The sequence below is a fragment of the Sinocyclocheilus grahami genome, unplaced genomic scaffold (genome assembly GCF_001515645.1).
Source record: "Sinocyclocheilus grahami isolate Dianchi unplaced genomic scaffold, SAMN03320097.WGS_v1.1 scaffold142.1, whole genome shotgun sequence".
NCBI lineage: Eukaryota > Metazoa > Chordata > Actinopteri > Cypriniformes > Cyprinidae > Sinocyclocheilus > Sinocyclocheilus grahami.
In genome coordinates, this window is record NW_015505321.1 from 1,034,548 (window position 1) to 1,058,641 (window position 24,094).

General features: G+C 36.6%; 1 protein-coding gene across 1 annotated transcript; it reads left to right on the top strand.

Annotated features, from left to right (window-relative positions):
- Nucleotides 1-5,795: 5,795 nt before the first annotated feature.
- Nucleotides 5,796-20,005, top strand: LOC107591486 (angiopoietin-related protein 2-like). The gene is made up of 4 exons (XM_016280641.1): nucleotides 5,796-6,805; nucleotides 13,548-13,741; nucleotides 17,021-17,291; nucleotides 18,743-20,005. The coding sequence occupies exons 1-4, from the start codon at nucleotides 5,812-5,814 to the stop codon at nucleotides 18,940-18,942; spliced, it is 1,659 nt and encodes a 552-aa protein (XP_016136127.1). The 5' UTR covers nucleotides 5,796-5,811; the 3' UTR covers nucleotides 18,943-20,005.
- Nucleotides 20,006-24,094: the final 4,089 nt, after the last annotated feature.

Here is a 24,094-nt window from a genome sequence, read left to right on the forward strand (position 1 = left end):
TTTAGCCAGAAGCAAGGGTTTGATGTTAAAAACGTCTCAATGATGGATTAGTTTCTTACAAAGTTGCAGCCTTTGGCTTCTCAAGATGTTAACTGATGGACTGGAGTGGCGTGGATTACTTGTGATGTTTTTATCAGCTGTGTGGACTCTCATTCTGACGACACCCATTCACTGCAGAGCATCCATTGTTGAGCAAAATTTCTCCAAATCTGATGAAGAAACAAACTCATCTACATCTCGGATGGCCTGAGGGTGAGCACATTTTCAGCAAATTCAAATGTTTAGGTGAATTATTTCTTTAATAGTCACTCTGCTTTTGTGTGGCCCAAAACAGCGTGGGACAGATTTACTGTAGACATGCAGTGCGCTGCTGTTTTCACCAACAGATTTACACCGAACAAAGTGAGGACATGCTGCAAAGTGTTCTCCCTTTTTGAGGCTTAAAATGCTATTGTTAGAGTGACTGACACATGAGAGTGTGTGAGACCACACAGCAGGACAAACGAGTGAGTCAGCAGGAACAGAAACACCCATCAGCCTTTCCTTCAGTAATCTTGTCATGAATAGAGCCAGAATGAGAATCAGAATGACAACCAATTCCTGTAAAACAAAACTCTGAACAAAATGTGACCCGTGCAAAATCAGCCAGGGAGTTTCTATGAAGTTTCTAGGTTGTTTTCTATGTAGGTTCTTGCTGGTCCAAGTCTTTATTTATGAGAAACAGTAATAAAATATAATGAAGAGATGGTAAACACAAGCGTTCAGATACTTAGCTGAAGGGCCTCTTTGTTACAGAGCGAGCTCTTTGTTCTGACAGGTGAGCAGAAAGAGCGTGTGAATGTGTGTGGGCATGTGTCTGTATTGGCTGTCTCTTTTTTTTGTCCGCAGGGGTCGTTGAAACAGTTGGACACACTTCACCCCAAAATTCAGACCGTCAGCTCAAACCATCTGAATTCAAATCCCAGGTCTTCCTATTCAAATCAGCTCATAAACTCATTGCAAACACTGTAAACATGCCATTTATACAGCACTTCCAAAGAGTTTTCAGTAATACTCTCTATGAAGCCTGTATATATTAAAGCATATATTAATGTGATTTTACCAATAAAAAGGAGCGTTCTTAATGAATTAACTGCCTATGATAAAGTTATATTAGAAATAATAATAATTATTGATATTTTAATTATCAACATATTTAGTTGTTCGATACAACTTATAACTTGTAATACAACTTAAAAATGGTAGGTTTTATTGTGAACTGTAACCAGAGTTACAACACATTATATTTAATAATTAAAATAATCACTCGCCTATCTTTGGATATAGTATAATGCATTAGAAACATGATCAACATCAGAAATTATTTGTTAAATAATCTATTACAATGCATCATACTCTTTAAATCAAATCAAAGCAAAAAAAAAAAAAAAGCATGAATACCTTAATACCTACAAGCTTCACATGAAGAAATGATGACAGCAGATGCTCTTTTGTACAGTTGCAATGCGACTGCAGCCACATGAACATTTGAGCAAAGCGGGCATTCCTGCTGATCACTTCCCAGGAATCCCAAGCAGCGAGGAACAATGTGCTGATGCAGGCGCAGCCGGTCACAAGATTTGGCATTAAGATGGACATAATAAAAACCGCATCGCAAGCCGCCACAGACATCACTTTGAGACAAATCAACACGCTCCTCCTGGAAGAGTACATCCCCTCTCTACATCCTCCTCTTTTATTTGGCTCACCTGTGTGTCCCATCAATCAGGCTATCTGTCAGACAGGAGGGGGTGAGATCATGTCTGAACCATAAACCTTGAAAGGGTCATATGCGAACATCCAAAAAAACTTTAGACAGGTGCTTGATCACAACCATAGACCTTCACAGGTTGTTTTACAAGTTGTACATACTGGACTCTACAAGCATACGCCAAAAAGTGACGAGAAGTTAAACATCTTGTATTCATGAACAAAAACATCTAATGGGGATCAGCAACTAATAATAAGACAATTTACAACCACATGCACCAAATAAAAATCCAACAAAGACCTTTAGTCAGCTGCAGTGATGACGTATTACTCTCTGTACTTCATTTTAAATGATCATAAAAGCAATTATTTAAACAACTTTACATTTCAAATAATACGTTTGACGAAAACAAAGTTTTATAAAGTGGTAAACATCATATTTCAGCCTAAAAAGTGATTATTTGCTATATACAAATAATTTGTCTGAAAAAAAAAACGCAAACAGGTTAAAAATGCTAATTCACTCTCTGACAGCAGGTGGCGCTTATGGAAAAGCAGAAATGCAGCAAAGCAGTGCTGTGCTTAAACACTGCTGAGATCAAAAAAGTGCAAGGTGTAAAATGTGCATTAGTACTATAAGTTGCCGTTTTTGTCACTTTGACGCAATGTTTCTTTCCTAGTTGGAATCATAAATATGGTCATTTTTACATGACGCAAAGGGTTAAACAATGCACAAATAGAGATTTTTAAACTTTAATGTGTTAAAGGTTTATACAACAATGCAGAACTGCAATACAGTGTTGGAAAAACAAAGACTATATTTGCATTTCCTAAGCAACTACCAGCTCTCACAGTACAGAAAAAGAAAGGTACAGTTAACGAATACTGAAAACGATCCAAGAAAGCCAGAGAAATCAGAGCCGGAGAGAAGCGGAGACCCTGATGACATCAGCGGCTCAAGCAGGCAGGCCACTATGACATCATCACAGCCCGGTTCAAATTCTAATCGGATTTTAAATCCGTGAAATCGAAGTCAGATTTTGAATGCATTTTCATGCATGACACTATGGAAGTGATTCTGGCAGCGCTCAATACAGCAAAACAGACCCATGTGCTGCTTTATTGGTGATGACACCAAAACACTGAGTCTATATCACAAAACTGAAGAAAAAAGAGATCAAAAAAGTGCAAGGTGTAAAATGTGCATTAGTACTATAAGTTGCCGTTTTTGTCACTTTGACGCAATGTTTCTTTCCTAGTTGGAATCATAAATATGGTCATTTTTACATGACGCAAAGGGTTAAACAATGCACAAATAGAGATTTTTAAACTTTAATGTGTTAAAGGTTTATACAACAATGCAGAACTGCAATACAGTGTTGGAAAAACCCTAATACCCAACAGACAGTGAACAGGTTTCCTAAACCAATGCCAAGACAAACGCACAACAAAAACCTCTCTAATTAAAGTTTAACACGGTTATGTAATTTTTAAAGAATATATGATTCATCATGCATGAGGTTACGGATCCTTGCTGAGGGTCTTGTGCAATCGTGTTTATGTTCTGCTTGATTGGAATACATTTTCCTTTGATGACTCAAGGCTATGAATGTTTGTTTGTGCATGCAGTCCAAACCACAAGACACGTGATTCAGACATTAAAAATAAGTTAATAAAAAAAAATTAGTATTAAATAAAGTAGCAAAAAGTGTTAAACTATACCGTCTCAACTATATCACCTCCCTGTGACAGTACTATTGTTTTAGAGCTCTCTGTCCAAGGTTTACTTCGAAAACGATCCCTGAAACGAGTGGGAAGGAGCTCTTTCTTACTAATGAACACAATGAGAAACATGGAGCGCTGAGTCTGTTGCTATGGGAGATGGTCTGTACACACACAACACACCACACCAGGCACTGCGTGTGATCGATTTTCCCATCCGTGAATTGTGTATATCTATGACTCAGTCATTCAATGACTAGAGAGATTAGAAAAACTAAATCTGACATAAACATCCATACCCATGCACTTATGCAGCACAATCTGTAAGCATGTGCGTGCATGTACTGTATATATATATATATATATATATGCACATGCTTACAGATTGTGCTGCATAAGTGCATGGGTATGGATGTTTTATGTCAGATTTAGCTCTACAACAAATGAAAGTGTCCACAGCCAGTGTAATCTTATTCACACACAAATGACTCTTGTTAAAAGATACTTTTAATGAATCAAATAAAAAGATTCACATATTAACAAGTTACTGGTTTTGAATCATTTACTAAATTAATCAAATTTACATAAACTTTAGCATTACTGTCAGTAATGCCGGTCACAATATTAATGTACACAATAATGTACATGTAAAAAATATGTATAAATATTATATTTTATAAAAATATATAACTATTATATTTTATGTTTTTTTATTACAAATTAAAAATTTTATTCATATAAATTAAATTAGTTAAATTATTTAATTAGATTAGATAATTATCCTTATATACAAGTTTTCATATGAACAGCTTGTCAGCACTGCACTGATTTAAGTTTCAAGAATCTTAAATACATTACATTTTCATTTTGTGACATTACTGACAGTAATGATAAAGTTCAGAAATGACAGAAGTAGTAGTTAGTAAAATGTACAGTAGACTTGGTCACTGCATTCACTGATTCTTTTAGCAAAAGTTTCATCAAACCCACTTAAACCAGTAACTCTTGGCCTTTTGGGGCTTTTTGAACAATACATTAAAAGAACTGGTTCATATGAGTCATTTGTCTCTGAATCAGAGTATACTGAGCATACAAACACAACTAAAATAGGAGTTGTTTTGATGTGGTCCTGGAGATTCAGTAGCTCACAACCGTGCAGGAAACACAGGGCCACATCATCCACCATATGTATTTCTCTCTGCTTATCAACGACACAATAAGATGACATAAACAAAAAAACATCCAAAAACATTTATGTATATAGCAAAACTTGTGTGGCCAAACTTGCATATACAGCAAAACCACTGTGGGGCCTAGTGATTTAAGATCTAGACAGGTATTGGAAGGGATTTAGCATCAAATTCTGCAAGGCAGTTCAAAAGCTATTAGAACTGGGTAATTCTAATGGTGTAGGGTAATGCATAAAAGCGTCTGCTAAATCACCTCTTACAGATGCTTCATCAGGACAAAACAGACCGGCTCTTTGGAAAATCACTAAAGACCTTCCGAGGTTTTTAACACGTTAATACGGGCTTCATTAGCTAATGGCTTTCAGATCAACTTACATTCAATTCAACAAATGGACGCAAATGACGAGGAACTCTTAAGAGTTGTTCAAACAGGTTGCAAACTTGCATTCCATCAGTGCTGCTTTTTAATTAAGTCATTCTACAAAATGAACACATGCGTCAGACATGCATCAGAATCAGAATCAGGTGACTGCTTTAAGATTGCATGGGAAGCCCAGTTGACCCTAAAATTGTATCAAATGCATAAAATAAAATGTCATTTTTTACACTACAGTTCAAAAGTTTGGGGCCAGTAAGATTTTTTTTAATGCTCTTATTAAGCAAAAATACATTCAAATGATCAAAAATGGCAACTAAGGCATTTAAAATGTTGCAAAACATTTATATTTCCAATAAATACTGGTCTTTTGTATTTAATTTAATAATTTGTATCCCCGTTAAAAGTCATATCAATTTATAATATTTTTTATAACATTTTATTTATGCTCCCCAAAAATGCATTTATCTGATCTAAAATACAGTAAAAAAAGTGAAATATTATTATGATTTAAAATAACCGCTTTTTATTTGAATAAATTTTAAAATGTAATTTATTCCTGTGATGCAAAGCTGAATTTTCAGCATCATTACTCCAGTCTTCAGTGTTACATAATTCTCCAAAAAATCATTCTAATTTGCTGATTTGCAGCTCCAGAAACATTTCTTAATATAAATGTTCAAAGTAGTTGTGCTGCTTCATATTTTTGGTGGAAACTGATACATTTTTCCCTATATAAATATTCCTACTGAGTACAAAACCTCTTATCTGTTCATGTTCCAGCACAAAGACACATCTCAGAGAGCCATGACCGTCCTCATTCTGAAGCGCTTTCTTCTGGCCCTGCTGACCATCACCCTGTCCAGACCCGACTCCGCTTCACTTGGGTTCGCCGAGGAGTTCGAAAGCCGAGACGACGTTCTCGAAAGCGAGTTCATGTACGCCAGTCGTCCCAAGCGCTCCGCCGACCCTCCCAGCGCCTCGGACCCTGACAAATGCTCCTACACCTTCATCGTGCCTCAGCGCAAGACCACGGGCGCCATCTGCGTGAACTCTAAAGAGCCGGAAGCCCTGCTGGAGAACCGCGTGAGCAAGCAGGAGCTGGACCTGCTGAACGGAGAGCTGCACAAGCAGCGGCGGCAGATCGAGACGCTGCAGCAGCTGGTGGAGGTGGACGGCGGCGTGGTCAACGAGGTCAAGCTGCTTCGCAAGGAGTCGCGCAACATGAACTCCCGGGTCACGCAGCTCTACATGCAGCTGCTGCACGAGATCATCCGCAAGAGAGACAATGCGCTCGAGGTTTCTCAGCTGGAGAACCGCGTGCTGAACCACACGTCAGAGATGCAGCAGCTAACCACACGCTATCGGGATCTGGAGCACAAATATCAGCACCTTGCATCGCTTGCCAGCAATCAAAGCGCGCTTATAGTGCAGCTAGAAGAGCAATGCAGGAGAGGAGGCTTTGTTGGTATTGGTGGAGGTGGTGCTGGTGTTGGTGTTGGCGGTGCTGGTGGAGGAGGTGGTGTTGTACGACAAACACGACCTCACCAGCTGCCTGCAATCCTCCCGCAGCCTCCACAACATCGCCAACCACCTCCGCCTCCGGTCCACCATTCCCCCGCAAGGCCTTTCCACCCGCCGACCTACACCCGCCAGAACAACCAGATCACCAATGAAATCCAGAGCGACCAAAACATCAAAGCAATGCCACCGACTTTACCGACAGTGCCCCCTGAAACACACAGCTCCTCAACAGATATACCCTCAGGTGAGTCTCTTCAACGCCACTACTGTCACCGTATATACTCACCCTCATGTTGTTCCAAACCCATACGACTTTGGATAGTCTTCGAAACATCAGAGATAAAAATTTATTTTTATTTAAATATCTTCTGAAATGATATGAGGTCACATAAATGATATGATATTAATCTTTGGATGAACCATCCCTCTAAATCAGCGTAATCACTGACTGGTTTATATAAAGACATGAAGATACACACTGAGTTGCATCAATTGTAATGTCCAAAAAGTGGTATTGTTTGATAATGTATATACAGCGCCCTCCAAAAATTTAGAAAAAGTGGAATTATTAACAATATTAGCATAAATCCTCAATTTTGTGATGACTTTGCATTAATTTACAGCACAAAAACAAACATTTAAAAAAATGAATCCAGAAAACATCTTAAACCCTTCTGAAATGAATCTTAAATAAATAATTAATCTTAAACCAGTCTAAGCTGGTTTGCTGGTCTTAACTGGTCCCCTAGAAGGTGTCTGAGAAGCTAAACCAGTTAAGACCATCTTAAACCAGACCAAAAACCACCTAAGTGCTAGTTTAAGCTGGTTATTTTCAACAGAGACTGAATACTGAAACAGTGTTTTTATTCGTTTTTTGTGTACTAGATTTAATTGCCAATCAATCAATAATCGGACTGTCATGCACAATTTGTGACATAAACAAAAAGACAGCATTGTGTTGACAGTAAAGTGACTTTAATCCATTATTGCAAGAAATAATAAGGATTTATGCTCATACTGTCCAAAACTCCTCCTGGTCCATTTCCAAACATTGAAAAGATACTGTATGTTAAGCATATAGTTAAGTACTCAAAGAAACATTAAGCACTGCCTAAATTATAGAAAATGTTAATTCATGACGCAAGTCTCCACAACACACGCTTCTGCGAAGCATTATGTATACGCAACAGGATCAGGGTGAGTAATGAGAAACATCTAAACATTACGCAGCCAGTTTTCCAAAGAAAACAGCCTAAAAGTTCAGCCACACAAGCAACATGTGGATTTCCCTGCCGCTGATCACTCGGAGCTTGGCCTCCGTCCCATTACAACACAATAATTTGGCAACACATCCTCTGAGGGTTTTCCTCCCAAGATTAATGTGCACTCTTAGTTCAAAGACATGAAGCACTTTAAAGTCCTTAAATGGGGGATTCCAGACACCATTCAGCAGAGAAATCTGTGGTTTGACGGAAGGGGTCTGTTTAAGTGTTGTTTACTATTCTGCTACATGGCCATTTCTTTGTGGTAACTGAGGATTGTTTGCTTTAAATGTGGCTGTATAAATGAAATGCAGTAGGAACGTAATGTACATGGTTGTGATTATGTACCAATTCACACTTTCCTGAAATCTCCCTCATAATATCACCAAAACACACACGCATGGTATATTATCAAAGCATGTTAGGGTTAAAACTAGGGATGCACCGAATGTTCAGCAACCGAAATAATTCGGCTGAAAATAGCAAAAAAATCTCTAAACGAAAAGGCAGAATAATATGTACCGAACAATGAATAACGCGATCAAATAGAGGCACGCACTAATGCAGCAAACAAGTAGGCAGTGTGAAAGTATTTAAAACTATCAGAGAAAGACACAGAAATCATTACAAGCACGAAGCACCGACAGCGAGAGACTGTTTAGTGCTGCATCACACTACTCCGATGAGATGAAGAGGTGGCTGATGCTGGTGGTTAGGCTACTGTATGATGATTGAAATGGCCTCAAACGATTAGTAAATAAACTGCAGTGTGTTATATTTTCTAATGCACGCACGAATTGCATTTATTCTGACAGCGCTGCACGAGCTCACGGCGCCAGGGTTCAAAGTCCAAAGCGCGAGGAAAATCTGCGCTGAAACTGTGTTACTCGTCAGTTGCTCAGTAACATTTTTGTGAATTTTTTAAAAGGCATGTGACATTGTGATACGTGCGACAAACATCTTCCCAAATTCACAATGACAATCATTTTTAAATCTGCATGCTGTTGTCAACAAAAAGAAGCACTGAGATCTTCCTGCGGGTTTCTGCCAAAATAAAAGCCGAGAAAAAGCAACAACTCCATCAACATTCATAAATGTTATTATTGTCACTTTACTGTTGTTCTGTAAAATAAAATAAAAAAAGTAAGAAAATAATAATGATAATAATAATTACCCTACAACAGCTCTATTAATACGTTTATTATAACATTCACACAGTGTTCAAATTGGGATCTGTAATATATTCTAATGTTTTAAAAGAATCAGCAAGGCTGCCTTTATTTGTACAGTAAAAAAATACATGCCTGATTCAAGTCTCAAAAATGGGCAAAAAATTGTATTTTACTAACTTATTCATTTTAAGTTAAATTGTGCTTTGTTGGTATAATGTCTGCTAGAATGTAAAAAAAAAAGTTCAGTGTTAAGTAAATATTTTAAAATTGTTGTTTTATTTGAAAAGCAGGACAAAACAGTAAAAAGCACATTTTGGCTATTTAATTTATGCAATAGTGAAAAAAATGGCAAAATACGCCTACATGGGGGGGGGCCCAGTGTTTCATTTTGTTCGGCTTCGGCCAAGAATTTTCATTTCGGTGCATCCCTAGTTAAAACATGGGGTAAAAAAGGTAATAGTGACTTTTTATCTCAATTCTAAGAAAAAAGTCAAAAACAATTGTGAGATGCGAACTGCAGAATTCAAAGGAAAAAAATGTCAGAATTAAAAAAATTTTTTTTTTTATATTTTTATCCCATGTCAGAAGTAAGCTTCTATACTATATCCACTGCAGTCCTCTGTAAATCCATCTTGTCGCCCTGTTGTCTTTATAACATGCCATTAAATCACGCCTCTGGAAGTTATTAGCAAGATTTTTGCCCACAACAAACACTTGCAGCTTGCTAATATGCTTTGTTTTAACAAATGTAATGTGTCAGCTGACAGCACAGTTCTAATAAACATCCCACACTGCATCAGTAACACAGCTTACTACTTGCTACTTTATTTTATGCACAGCACATTTAGTCTCCGTTTCCACATGCAACAGATAAGTTGGCAGTGTCTATATGCCATTTACACATGCAAACATAAATTTCATATAATGATACGCACATTATACATTACAAAATACCTTTGTTCCATTTTTTAAGTCGCTTTGGATAAAAGCAGGAGCTAAATGCATAAATGTAAAACATTTGTCATTTAACAGATGCTTTTATCCAATACAGCATATGAAAATATTTGAGGATAAAAAAAACTTCCAATGCAAATCATTTTGGTGGATCAAAACTGGTCTGATGCTCAACTGTGCTGCATAATATATATATATATAAAAAGAAATTATACATTAAAAGCTTGTTTTATTACAATATTTTGGGGGGAAACTATTCTGAGAGATTATATGTCCTGTTTATGCAATGCATTTAACATGTGAACACCAGTGAAAATGAGGCTCTAAATAAATGTTCTTATGCATAAAATTGAGCAGAAAAGGGCTGATGAACAATTGTCTAAAAACGTATACAGTATAGAGAAGGTGCTCTCAGAACGAGATTCTGATTTCAGAGCAGACTGCGAGTAGCTCTTACTCATGAGATGAGAAGGCTCTTGCTCATTAATAGTCTGGAAAATGATCTGGTCACAAGCAGATTGATTCCAGTTGTACCCTTTGAAGATCCTAATGCTTGATTATTCAGCAGCAGACAGCAAGAAAACTGCTAATCTGAAATGAAATGTCAAAAACAGCAGTCACAGAAAAGTCTGAGACTAATGAGAACAAAAACTGTGACGAATCCAATTCGTCTGAAGAGATTCCATTGCATTTTTCTACTACCTTTTAAGGGAGAATCAACAAGCGTGACAAAAGGTGAAGGATAATTTGAGACAGAACTTCAATCGATGTTCTCTGAAAGCGGCTGACCTATGGATGAACGTCTCGCTATAATCCGGTAACTTTAATAGAGTAAGATACGGTTCATAATTGGTATGATTTCAATTTGGCCTGATTCTCTACTGACGACATAGCCTACAATTTGCATGCTGACACTTAAAGAAAAAGTTCACCCAAAAATGGACATTTGCTGAAAATGTACCCACCCTCATTCCATCCAAGATGGTGATGTTTCTTCATGGGAACATATTTGGAGAAATTTAGTATTACATCACTTGCTCAGCAATGGATCCTCTGCAGTGAATGGGTGCCGTCAGCATGAGAGTCCAAACAGCTGATAAAAATATTACAATAATCCACAGGTAATCTCCATTATAGTCCATCAGTTAATTTATTGTGAAGCCAAAATCTGCATGTTAGTGAGAAATAAACCAATCATTAAGACACTTAAAACTTTAAATCATTGCTTCCAGCTAAAATATGAGTCCTCTATCTAAAATACGGCTTTCTACAGTGAAAAAAGTAAACTTGTCTGAATCAGGAGAGAAATCTGCACAGATCAAGCACCGTTTACAAGCCAAAACAGTTCAAAATAAATATGTGGGTGGATTCTGATGTGAAAGACAACAGGGGAGGGACTTTTTCACCGGAGGAAGCATTATTATGGATTATGGACACCAGAAGTGACAGGTTAAAGTTAAAATGTCATGATGGATTTGTTTCTTACTAACAAACAGCTTTTGGCTTCACAAGATGTTAATTGCTGGACTGGAGTGGTGTGCATTACTTGTGGATTATTGTGATGTTTTTATCAGCTGTTTGGACTCTTATTCTGACGGCACCCATTCACTGCAGAGCATCCACTGGTGAGCAAGTGATGTAATGCTACATTTCTCCAAATGTGATGAAGAAACAAACTCATCTACATCTTGGATGGCCTGAGGGTGAACACATTTTTAGCACATTTTTGGATGAACTATTCCTTTAATCCAGTTCAGTACATTTCTCACAGCTGCTTGTTTTTGTATAAATCATCTTGGCAATGCAGCTCACTCTCTATCAGATGTCCTGCAATGTATCCATGGCAGACAAAACAAGCCTCCTTTGTGTAAATCTGAATGCAATCGGTGTCTGTTTCTAAGAGGCACCAAATGCTGCGATCTTACTTCAACAGCTGCCCTATTCCAAGCATCTTCCACCAAATTCATTATCTTTCAAATGGAAACAGAAAACAGCCTTTAACATTCCGACCTTTGGCAGAAAGACCCTAAAGAGGCCAGACAATATGGAAACAATAAACCAGAAGGATCCTGTCTGAGAACAGAGGTGTGATTTGTGATTTGGCTTGCTTGCAAACTCATTAGTCTCCTTTACAGGGACGCTGGAGGCAGGATGGGTTCAGGTAGTAGCAGAGCCAGCGTGTTCATTTTCTAGATGATTTTCCATCTCCTTAGGGCAGTTTGTATGTTGCCCAAAAAGGTGTGGAGAACATGCAGTCATAATGAAAACAGCATTGCCTCAAATGTGCTTCTGGAAACTACCGAGTCCAGATGAGAAAACAACATCTCTGCTACAACGGTTGCATAAGTGCATGGCATAACCGTATGAGGTCAGTGAGGACAAAAATTGCATGACAAACTTATTTTACAGGCTCATGCCTTCTATATGTTGAGTAAATTTGACATTTTTACACCTATGTAACACTACAATCCAATAGTCACAACACAGTTGGGATGCTTCAAACTCAACGGACAGAAACGGACAAAAGAAAACAAGCTCTTGGAGGTCCTGGCCAGGCATTGCTCATGCTTTGACTCTCTTTCGCAATTCCGTTCTCTTAGAAAGCAAACCTAATCAGCTGTCCACAAAAACAGCTGGATCCATGGCTAGTTATGGCCATATATAATCTAAAGCAGCTATAAACCACATCTGATTTGATTTTGACATTAAATTCAGAGATGCTGTACACTGTAAAAATGATTGTGATTTTAACAGTAAAAGACTGTAAAAGTGCTACAGTAAAAACCTGTTAATCGGTTATCAGTAACTTTCCATACTATATACGGTGAATAACTGTAATTACATTTAATGTAATTTTACAGTAAAATACTGTTAAAATTACGGTTTTTGGAAGTGGAAAAGAAAAAGTCATTGTATAATTTACAGTGAAAAAACGTAAATTGACACTCCCAGAATTCCCTGCATGACACTTCATATTTTGTTTTTTCATTGAAATAACTATGTTTATCTTGCATCTAATGTTGTTAAATTAATGTTTACTGCATTTTTTCAGTAGTATGTGTGTTACCATGATGGTGTTTAGTGTTTGTGTGAATGACACTGTGTGCACCTTCTTTATATATATGTAGGGTAAACAGGCCAATAATTTAATAATTTAGCTCAAAGGGAATCATTTAAGATTTTAAAGGGAACTCCACCATTGATATGCAAGGGAATTAGGACAGAATCACTGTTTTACGGCGGATCACTAGTATTTCCCGTCTCAGCTTGTGGAAGAGCTGTTAGTGATGAGCTTTGATTCATCATGTGACTTTCTCATGTTTTTGGTGGTTATCAGTGCATTACAATGGATCAAAACAGATATTAGTACTTAATATGCTGGTTTATTAATGCTACATCAGTTCATGAAATAAGTTTTTTTATTGTGAATTTAAGTTAAGTCTGTAAAACCTAAAACGTTGCTACTATATTTTTAACGGTGAAGTTCTGGCAACCACAGCTGCCGGTATTTTACCGTAAATGTCACAGATTTTTTTTTTTTTTACATTGTAGAGAAAACCATGACTTAAATATTGCATGTGTTTGCTTTCCAAAACAGGGCCGTTCAAAGACTGTTTACAGGCTCTAGAGGAAGGCCACACCAACAGCGGCATGTATCTCGTGAAGCCGGAAAACACCAACAAACTGATGCAGGCCTGGTGTGACCAGAGACACGACCCCGGCGGCTGGACCGTCATACAGCGACGTATGGACGGATCGGTCAACTTCTTCCGAAACTGGGAGACGTATAAGGTCAGAAAGATGTTTATATTCAGATTTTGGGGTGAAATAACATACAGTGTAACCTTAATGTGTAAAGTTACATAACATGTTTTTAAACAAATATTCTGGGTTCAGTAAAAATTAAGCTCCAAGTCACATTTATTTACATGATGCTTTATATGATACAGATTGTTTCAAAGCCGTTTCAGATGATTAAACTGGAAAATGACAGTGTTAATGTTGCAAAGTTCTTCAATTATGAACGAACTTCAGCTGTAAAGCAGCACAAAAAACAATAGGTGCATTTATTCAGCTCAGTTTATAGTTCAATGTTGACTCAATTAAGTTAAGTGCAAAGTTTGCATAACTTCTTTAGTTCTTGTGAACTTAACTTAGTTCTTATGAAGCAAATTTACAGTAGTTCAACTATAAAGAAGCTCTACAGAACATGACAGTTTCATGATCATCTCAATTCAGTTCAGTGTTGATTCAATTCTAACATACAAAATAATGTCAAAATATCCCTTAGTATTAACGACAACCAAACAACGAAAAAAAAGGTAAGTTTCACTCAGAAATTGATAGTAAATTTCACGATGGAAATAATTTTTAAGCTGAAAAACTGAAATAGTATTTTTTGTAAAACATACTGTAATAATCTGTAATACAAAATAATGTCAAAATATCCCTTAGTATTAACGACAACCAAACGACGAAAAAAAAAAGGTATAAAAACAATTTTCACTCAGAAATTGATAGTAAATTTCACGATGGAAATAACAATTTTTAAGCTGAAAACCTGAAATTGTATTTTTTTGTAAAACATACTGTAATAATCTTTTTTACAACTTCAAAAAAACATTTTTACAGTGTAATAAACAGGGGTGCGACAAGATCTCGCAATATTAAAACGTGACGATATTTCTTGAATATTGAAAATATGTACTGTGATTTTATACTGTTAAATAGCTCCAAACAAAGCCACCAGAACTGTTGCGCATCTCAGAGCAATTCACTTTACTGAATGAATCTGCAGATTTGAACGAAGAACTGTAAGTGACATTCATTATAAGATGATTAGTCGACACGTTTCAAAATGCACCTGCATTGTTTTGTAGTTTGTGATTTCTTAAAAATAGAGTAAAATATCATCTCGTCTTGTTCTCGTGAACCCAGTATTATGTATAGTCTTGTCTCGTGAGCTAGTGTAAGTCTATATCATGCAAATGAAGATGATGTTATCATACTGAGGTCATGCAAAAATACGTCATCACTTAGCACTGATAAAACTGTATGCAATGCTTCAGATCTCAATCATCGGATAATAGCAGGAACTCCCCTAGAACTTCTCTTAGTCACAGTTAGTTAAAAGTAATGAGACACACATTGTTCTGAAACCCTGCCATGCGTGCATTCAGAGACTTCTATGACAAAATGCCTTAACCAGTCAGTCTCACAGCAAACTGCGGCTTTTTGCGATTTCTGAAATCATCCAGAACATCGCTTTCAAAAGCCAAAGGAATTCGGTTATGCAAGATGGGTAAGGTTTTCAAACAAGGGCCAGGGCTTTTCCACAAAAACACTGTCTGACGGAAACACTGTTGATGTCATCAGTGCCCAGAACTGAAATCGGGACCAGAAGAGCCAATGTGAAGGGAAATGTCCTAATGACATTTTGAATTCGGAAAAGCACTAAAATGACAATTTTAAAACGCATTACATATAAATTCCATTAAATAAATTATATATTTTATATACATTTATTTTATAATGCATTATACACATAAAAGCTTAAAGTGTTACTAATATTGCTGATCAAAACGTTTCTAAAACTACTAGTGAGTGAAGATGCATTCATGAAACTTTTTTTATTCCATGGACCATGAAAGGTTCAGTTTTGAGGAATAATTTCTATACAGGTTATAATGAACATCTGTGAAAAGGATAAAATTCCTTTGACATTAATGATCTCAACATGCCTGAGTTTGAATGCAAAATTGAATGTTGCATAAAGATTCTTTAAAATTACTTCATTGTGTTGCATGGAAAAACTAACCACATGAGGTTTGAAATGACTTGTGGGCGTGAGGAAATAATGACAGAATTGTATTGTCTGGTTGAACTATTTCTTTAAACAATGAGTAACACAACAGCCATCTGGAGTGAAAGTCTTAGCTGGTGATTTATCACATGCATTAGTAAGTTCTGTTCCTGTCTCCTCACGCTATACTAGGTGTTCAGCTGGCTTGTCTGTGACATAATGTGTCATTTCTGTCCGCCATCAGCTAGTTACATGCAGTATGTTCTCAGGTGTTTTAGATACTGCGGTCAGACCTGCTTCCTCTGAATGAATAATGACTCCTAATGCGGAGACGGCTAAATACAAAAACGTGTGTGTGATATCGCTGGAGTTCTTTTAAATTTCATCGTCTGGCAGGATTCAAGATCTGACAAAGAGTGTATAAAACAAGAACGAGCATGACCGTTTATGAATAAAAACTAAACGCCACAAAAGACTTTACATTTCACAGATTTTACCAGTAATCTTAAAAATGAAATGTACATATGTATTTATATATATATTTTAAAAATATTACATATAAAATCATAACAATTACACACACACACACACACACACACACCCATATTTCCCCAAAATAATGTATTTTAAGAGAGCTACACAATGTACACATCTCTGTATTGTAACCGAAAATAGCAGTAAATATGTCAGTGGTACTTAATGCATCACCACTTTTCTCCAGCTATATTTTGTGTTGTAAATGAATTATTGCTGTCAAACGATTAATCACATCCAAAATAAAAGTTTTTGTTTACATAATATATGTATGTGTACTGTGTTTATTTATTATGTATACATAAATACACACACGTATGTATACATTTAAGAAAAATGTGTTGTTTATATATTAAATATATAAATAGACACATAAATAAATGCAAATATTTTAAAAATATATACTGTATGTGTGTGTATTTATATATACATAGAACACACACATATATCATGCAAACAAAAACTTTAATTGCAATTAATCGTTTGACAGCACTAAAAATATATCTCATATGTCATAAATATATACAAAAACAAGACAACAGTGATATATAATTATGTTTAAGGAGGTAACATTATATCCTGCAATCTTGAAGCATTTGATAACCATTCACTGCAGTGGACATCATGCATCAGAGGGTTAAATAATTGTATAACGTATATTAACATACGTATATATATTTTTTATTATTTGGAGCTGGTTTGATTAACAATCTCTTTTTTTTGTCTTTTCTTAGCAAGGATTTGGGAACATTGATGGTGAATACTGGCTTGGTTTGGAGAACATCTACTGGCTGACCAATCAGGGCAACTATAAGCTGCTGGTGACGCTGGAGGACTGGTCAGGCAGGAAGACGTTTGCAGAATACGCCAGTTTCCGTTTGGAGACGGAGGCGGATTTCTACAGGCTGCGGGTGGGCCGTTACCATGGAAACGCCGGGGATTCGCTCACCTGGCACAACGGGAAACAGTTCACGACCCTGGACAGAGATCACGACGTGTACACAGGTATCAAACCAGCACTGATCGAGCACCACAACCAATTGCTTTACACAGGTTTACTGTCCAATAGTGGCTTTAAAATGTGCAGGTTCCTGAAACCCGAAATGGAAATGAGCTTGCATTATTGAGCTTGCATTATTATTGCATTATCGGTTCCATTGTCCCAAAATCAACCAAAAACTTTTTTTAAGTGTTTTGGTTAAATAATGTCTGTGGTTAACACAAGCTCAAGATATTTTCACATTTTATTCTTCAACATAAAATACGTCAATAACAGAGTTATTATACACTGTATTAAAATAAATAAAAAGTTGTTTCATCTTAAAAAAAGTGTTTGTGCTGCTTTAAAATTTAAAGTATAGTCAACTCAAATATCCAAGTTGTCACTTAGTACAACTTAACGTTTAAGTTGACTAAACTTAAAATTTGAAGGCAACACTTTTTTTACCGTGTAGTTCGATTAAGTTTGAAAATAAAATTAAAACCATAAAATAATCATTACTTGAAATCAAATAAATGTTAACTGAAATAAAAAATAAAACTATATATGTATAAAAAAAACTACTGAAAATAACAAAAACACTTTCAAACTTTTAAACGCTGAGGGTACTTGTTCCCAGGAAGATATCATATTGAAAAAGCACGCATTATGCATGCTATCATTATGTTTTAGAAACTCCGCAAAATGACTTTCAAAAAAAAAAAAAAAAGAAAAATCTCAAATAAAAACTGAAAATATTAATAAAAACTATAATAACATCTGATCAGTAACACCCCACTTGTGTTTTTTAAGCTTTTTGTGTCTTAGAAACGTGGTTGTTTGTCAGGGATATTAAACGTCACTCACTAATCATTTTCAAAGCCTTGCTGTGTTTCGCATTCTTGAAAACTCTTGCAACTCAAACTTTACAATTTTAAATAAAGGTTGAAAGTTTTGTCGGAAGCTTAATGGTGGTGACACTGAAGTCATGTGACCATGGTGTAGTTTGTTTATAGCCTACGTTTAGCTTTTTACTTTTGGCGATTTTATTTACTGTAGGCTTTAAAATTCATGAAGGTGTGTTCATTTGTAATGATTATCTTGTGCAAAACATGCATGAATCAAACCCGTTATTGATTATTTTCTGCATTATTCCAAAAGCCAATGAAAAATAGTGCAAGTAGTGTGTTCACACTGAAAATTCCAAAAAGAAAAAGTGCACTTTAAATACCCTGACGATGCACTTAATTACCTGAAAAAACTAAGTGTGGACTGTTGGATGCTTTATGCACTCAACAGTCGCAAATTTAATTACGTAGTGGAGGGGGCGGGGCTATCAGAGTCTGATGATAAAATAACCTTATAAAATTAATACACTACACGGTTGAGCACACAGTGCGTAAGTACATAGTGTATAGTGTGCCATTTGAAACGCAACGAGTTCACTTACTCAAAAACCTAATTTCCTCTCATACAGGAAACTGTGCCCACTATCAGAAGGGTGGCTGGTGGTACAACGCCTGCGCCCACTCCAACCTGAACGGCGTGTGGTACCGCGGTGGCCATTACCGCAGCCGCTACCAGGATGGAGTTTACTGGGCCGAGTTCCGCGGCGGATCGTATTCCTTGAAGAAGGTCACTATGATGATCCGACCGAATCCCAACACTTTCCATTAAAACGTCACGTGAAGGAAAACTCAAGTCTAATGCGTCAAAACTCAAAAAACACAGTAAAAAGTGCAATGTTACGTTTTTTTTTTTTGTTAATTATTGATGGTTTACTTTGTTACAAATTCATAATATGCAGTCATACATATGCAAATCCAGAAATAAGAAAGTGCAATGACTTCATGAAGGAGACACAACTCGCGTCTTCTTGGGAATCTTTCCAATGGAGTCCAGGCGTTGTGGACACTGAAGACCAAGTGAAAATACTAGAAAAACTTCAGTCAGACTTCCACGTGATTTGGAAGCTGAACAGCATCGTGTGCATCCTTACAAGTGTGCTTAAAATGGTCTGTATGTTTATGCGACCTTATTCTCACGGTAGAAAAGTCTAACCTTGAAGTTGATTTTAAGTTTACATTAGTGCTATAAAACATGACCTGTTATAATTGAGGCATTTGAACATATAGATTCTCATTTGACTTGTTTCTAGCATTGACTTCCAATCCAGGGTACGCTACAATTGTGCCCATGGACATCTAAAACAGCATTTTTGATGAAAAAAATTATAATTAGTCATAATTTAGAGGTAAATCTAGCCTAGTCATTGTCTATGCACCTATTTACTAGATAAATGTAGCTTAGGAGACGTGAATTGGTACAGTACATTGCATTGTGCTTTGAAGTGGACTACATAGGATTTTTCATGCAAAAAAAAAACATTTCTGTTGACATTCAGAGGTAAATCTAGCCTAGTCATTGTGTATGCATCTATTTTCTCACTCATTTGTAATTGAAAAGGCATGACTTGGTTCAATGAACACATTTAAACCACAAAAGCAACGCCTCTGCAAAAACCACAAATGCAAAGCATGTCTGTCTTGTATATTATTGTTTTAGTGCAACATTGTGCTCTGCACTCATATGTCCATGAATGATGTCACTCTGGTCCTTTAGACGGAGTGCCGTTTTGAAACCATTTGTATATAGAAACTGTGAGGGAGTGTTTTTGTAATGCAAAGTATGGTTGTGTTGTGTACTTACAGAATTTTCCAATAAATTATGTACAGCTACTACGGAGTAGAGACAAGCTCTTTTGTGTTTAGCTGCAAAGAACATACACAAGTCTTGCCCTATAGACTACAATACATTATAAACACAAAAGACCGATAGAAAGACTGAGCTCAAACCTCAATGTTTTCACTTGTACAAGCAACTCAAGGCTCTAAAGGGCTCTACAGGTGCAAGAGAACAGACCCAAACCTTTGCTGCTCAAACATCAACCATTATAAATGAAAACGGTGTCATTAACATTAGTTTCCAAATGAGGAAAGTCTTGTAAATGACTGGAAAATACATTAAAGTCAAGCATGAAATGAAATTGGCATTTGCAAGCCATTTTATTTCTGAAATGTAAAGCATTTCCAATTGAAACAGGACATTTTTGAGGAAAAATAGAATGGTGGAATTGATTTTATTAATTCGATATAAACTGAATTGTAAAAAGTACAGGTGATCAGAGGGGAAAGTCCTTAGAATAACATGCATTGTAAAATCAAGATCAAGAACATATTTTAAAGGAGTAGTTCACCCAAAAATGAACATTTGCTGAAAATGTACTCACCCTCAGGCCTTCCAGAATGTAGATGAGTTTGTTTCTTCATCAGATTTGGAGAAATTTAGCATTACATTACCTGTTCACCAACGAATCCTCTGCAGTGAATGGGTGCCGTCAGAATTATATTTTTCTTCAATGAAAACATTGTCTCATCTCAACCAGGAGATAAATAGGCACATTACCGTTTAGATGTGAGAACAGTACCAAACAGTTCTAAACAAAAATTTGAGACTGTTTGGACTCTCATTCTGACGGCACCCATTCACTGCAGAGGATCCATTGGTGAGCAAGTGTTGGAATGCTAACTTTGTTCCAATGAAGATGCATACCCATCTACACCTACAAATTTCGGCACATTTTCATTTTGGGATGAACCTAATAAAGAGGTTTTAAAGGGGTCATATGATGCCCATTTTCCACAAGTTGATATGATTCTTTAGGGTCTTAATGAAAAGTCTGTAACATAGTTTGGTTAAAAGTTTTCAATGGTAGTGTAAAAAACACCTTTTTTACCCTGTCAAAAACAGCTCTTTTCAGATCAAGCCATTTTTGTAGCATTTTCCTTTAAATGTTAATGAGCTCTGCTGACCCCGCCCCTCTCTTCCGAGCTGCTCTCAGAGAGACGGTTTACTTCAGCCGCATTCATCGTGAAACTTGCTAATCAGCACATTATTAGGAAAGGCGATTTGCAAAGATTCATTACAAAACATTATACTCACTTCTTCTGTATGAGGCTGGATCATGAATGATTTGCGCGAACATAGACGCATTTAGGCAGATCGGGGGAGCATTCCCTTCAGAAACAAACGTCCACATTCTTTGACAGAGTCATTTGTACGGTAAATCTGGGTCAAACTGTCCTGAAGATAAAGCTAATATTTGGTAACCGTCTTGGTTCAGAACTAAACTCCATGCAAGCATGTGAACGCAAACATGTCTCTTTTGGAGACTGTTTGGTGATGACAAATTAAATGACAGTGAAAAACATTTCCCCACTGTGCAAGTGCTACAATATCAAAAAAAAAAAGAAAAAGTATTGCAAAACATCTAAACATTTGGGCTTGCTTTTCCCAACAGGTTTAATAGTTTATACTGTACCTTTGCCCACCCAGCTTGTTTCAAAATACAACCAACAACTCCAAAGCCAAAGCAGGCATATGGTGCAAAACTCAGGAGACACTCGCGCCTCCATACATGTGCCTCATTAATAAAGACTCTGGCTGGTCACGCCATGAGCTCATGGAAGCCGCGATCTCATTGGTTTACGAGGCTCTGGGGGACAATGCTAAAGGCTTGTACATTTGCAGTGGTAAATACCTCATGATGGGAAGAAATAGACACATTTGAAATTCCACTGACCACTGCAGAAAACTGCGAGCAAAACATAGAGCTGTGGAGCACTTAAGCGCACAAGACGTTGGTAAGGAAACATCAAGGCGCAAGTCAAGGCACTCAATCAAATAACAGCTGTACAAATCCATATATTTGAAAAAAAAAAAAAAGCTAACATTCATGTTATTGGCTAAAGGTATACAATTTAAGAATACAATACTGTTCAAAAGTTGTTTTTGAAAGAAGTCTCATATGCTCAGTCAGATTTCTATTTGAATATATTTTAAAAGGTAATTTATTCCTGTGATGCGCAGCTGTATTTTCAGCATCATTACTCCAGTCTTCAGTGTCACATGATCTTCAGAAATCATTCTAATATGCCGATTTGCTGCTCGAGAAACATTTCTGATTATTATCAATGTTGAAAACAGTTGCGCTGATTCATGCTTTTTCAGGATTCTTTGATGAACTTAAAGAATGATGAAAAACACTTTAACACAAGATAAAAAGAACAGCATTTATTTGAAATATAAATCTTTTAAATGTCTATACTGTCACTTTTGATCAATTTAATGCATTCTTGCTAAATAACAAATAAATAAATCTTTGAATAAATAAATAATTCTATCCTGTTGGGCTGTTTATTTACTTATTTTATTTATTTATTTAGCTAGTTTACATTCATGGAAAAAAAAGTGTACAAAAAGTATCTTCTAAAACAGTGGTTCCCAATCCTGGTCCTGGAGAACCCCCAACACTGCACATTTTAGATGTCTCCCTATTTAAACACACCTGATTCAACTCATCAGCTCATTAATGAAGACTCCAAGACCTCAAATGTGAGTGTCAGATAGGAGAGACACCAAAAACGTGCAGTGTTGGGGGATCTCCAGGACCAGGATTGGGAAAAAAATTATACATTTAAGTGACTGAATTTTATTTTAATTTAATTTTACTGATAACATGCAGATTAAATGGTTATGGCTGATCAAAGAAACCCAATTATTTTAGATTTTACATCCAACTAGACAATTACTTTAGACTTATGCATTTAGCAGATACTTTTATCTAAATTGGCTTAAACTGCATTCAAAGTTTACATTTGATCAGTTCATGCATTCTCTATTAATCAAACCCATGACCTTGGCATTTCTAATGCTATGATTAGCTACAGGAACGCACCTTAACCTTTTCAGAAGAAAACATTAATAGGTTTGTTCTAATTACTAACCTTTCGTATGAGCAATAGTAACTAAGCCACTTAATAGCCACTAAGTGTAAGTACTGTGATACAAAATAAAGTCTTCACTTGGTAGGTGGAAATGTCAATTTCATGGATATACTGTAAAAGGCGCACAGTGGGATTGGTGGAAAAAACTACTGCACAAGAGGAAATTTCCTTCAGTTCACGTTCAGACAGCGCAGACAGCCTGCTAATATATCACTCCACAATGACATGGCCCTTTCCCAACATGCAAGCCGACAAATATCCTTTTAGTGGCTGCATAGGAACATTTTTATGATGGGATTTCAGACTAAGCTAGATGGACGTCAGATAGCAAAGCTAAAGAAAGCTGAGGACCGAAGCTATGAAGAAATACAGTAACTCAACTCACCCAGCATGGAAACTTAAGAGTGAGCCGATAAAGTGGAACATGGAATGGGATATGAAATTGGGATAGTCAGCATCTTGGTGTTATAGTTGGCAGTGGGATAAGAAGTTTCGGAAGACACTGTGTCATGTTTCACGTTTGTGGTGAGCAGATTTGATAGAGATGGAAAATGTGATGGATGAATCTGCGTGAGGCGGGGAAGGGATGGCGTATAATTTCCTCTGAGAATACGGATGGATTGCAATGAAAGAGGAAGCACGGTATAGGAAACACGAGTGTGTGTACACACGCACACACACACACACACACACGCACACACAAGGCCTCGCTGCTTGGAATCGTCAGATATGCTTACATGAACTGCAAACATACTGGAAAAAGAGACAAATGATTTCAACATGTAACCAAACGAAAAGAACAGAAACGATGACAAATGATTTTATTTCTAATTTGGAATAGTGTGATTCACTATGAGAGCTGCAGTTACAGCAAAAACAATGCAATAACAGTAAACAATATATATATATATATATATATATACACTCTCAAATTAAATATCAGATTATATCAATATTTGGGCTAAAATCAGCTAATAAAACTC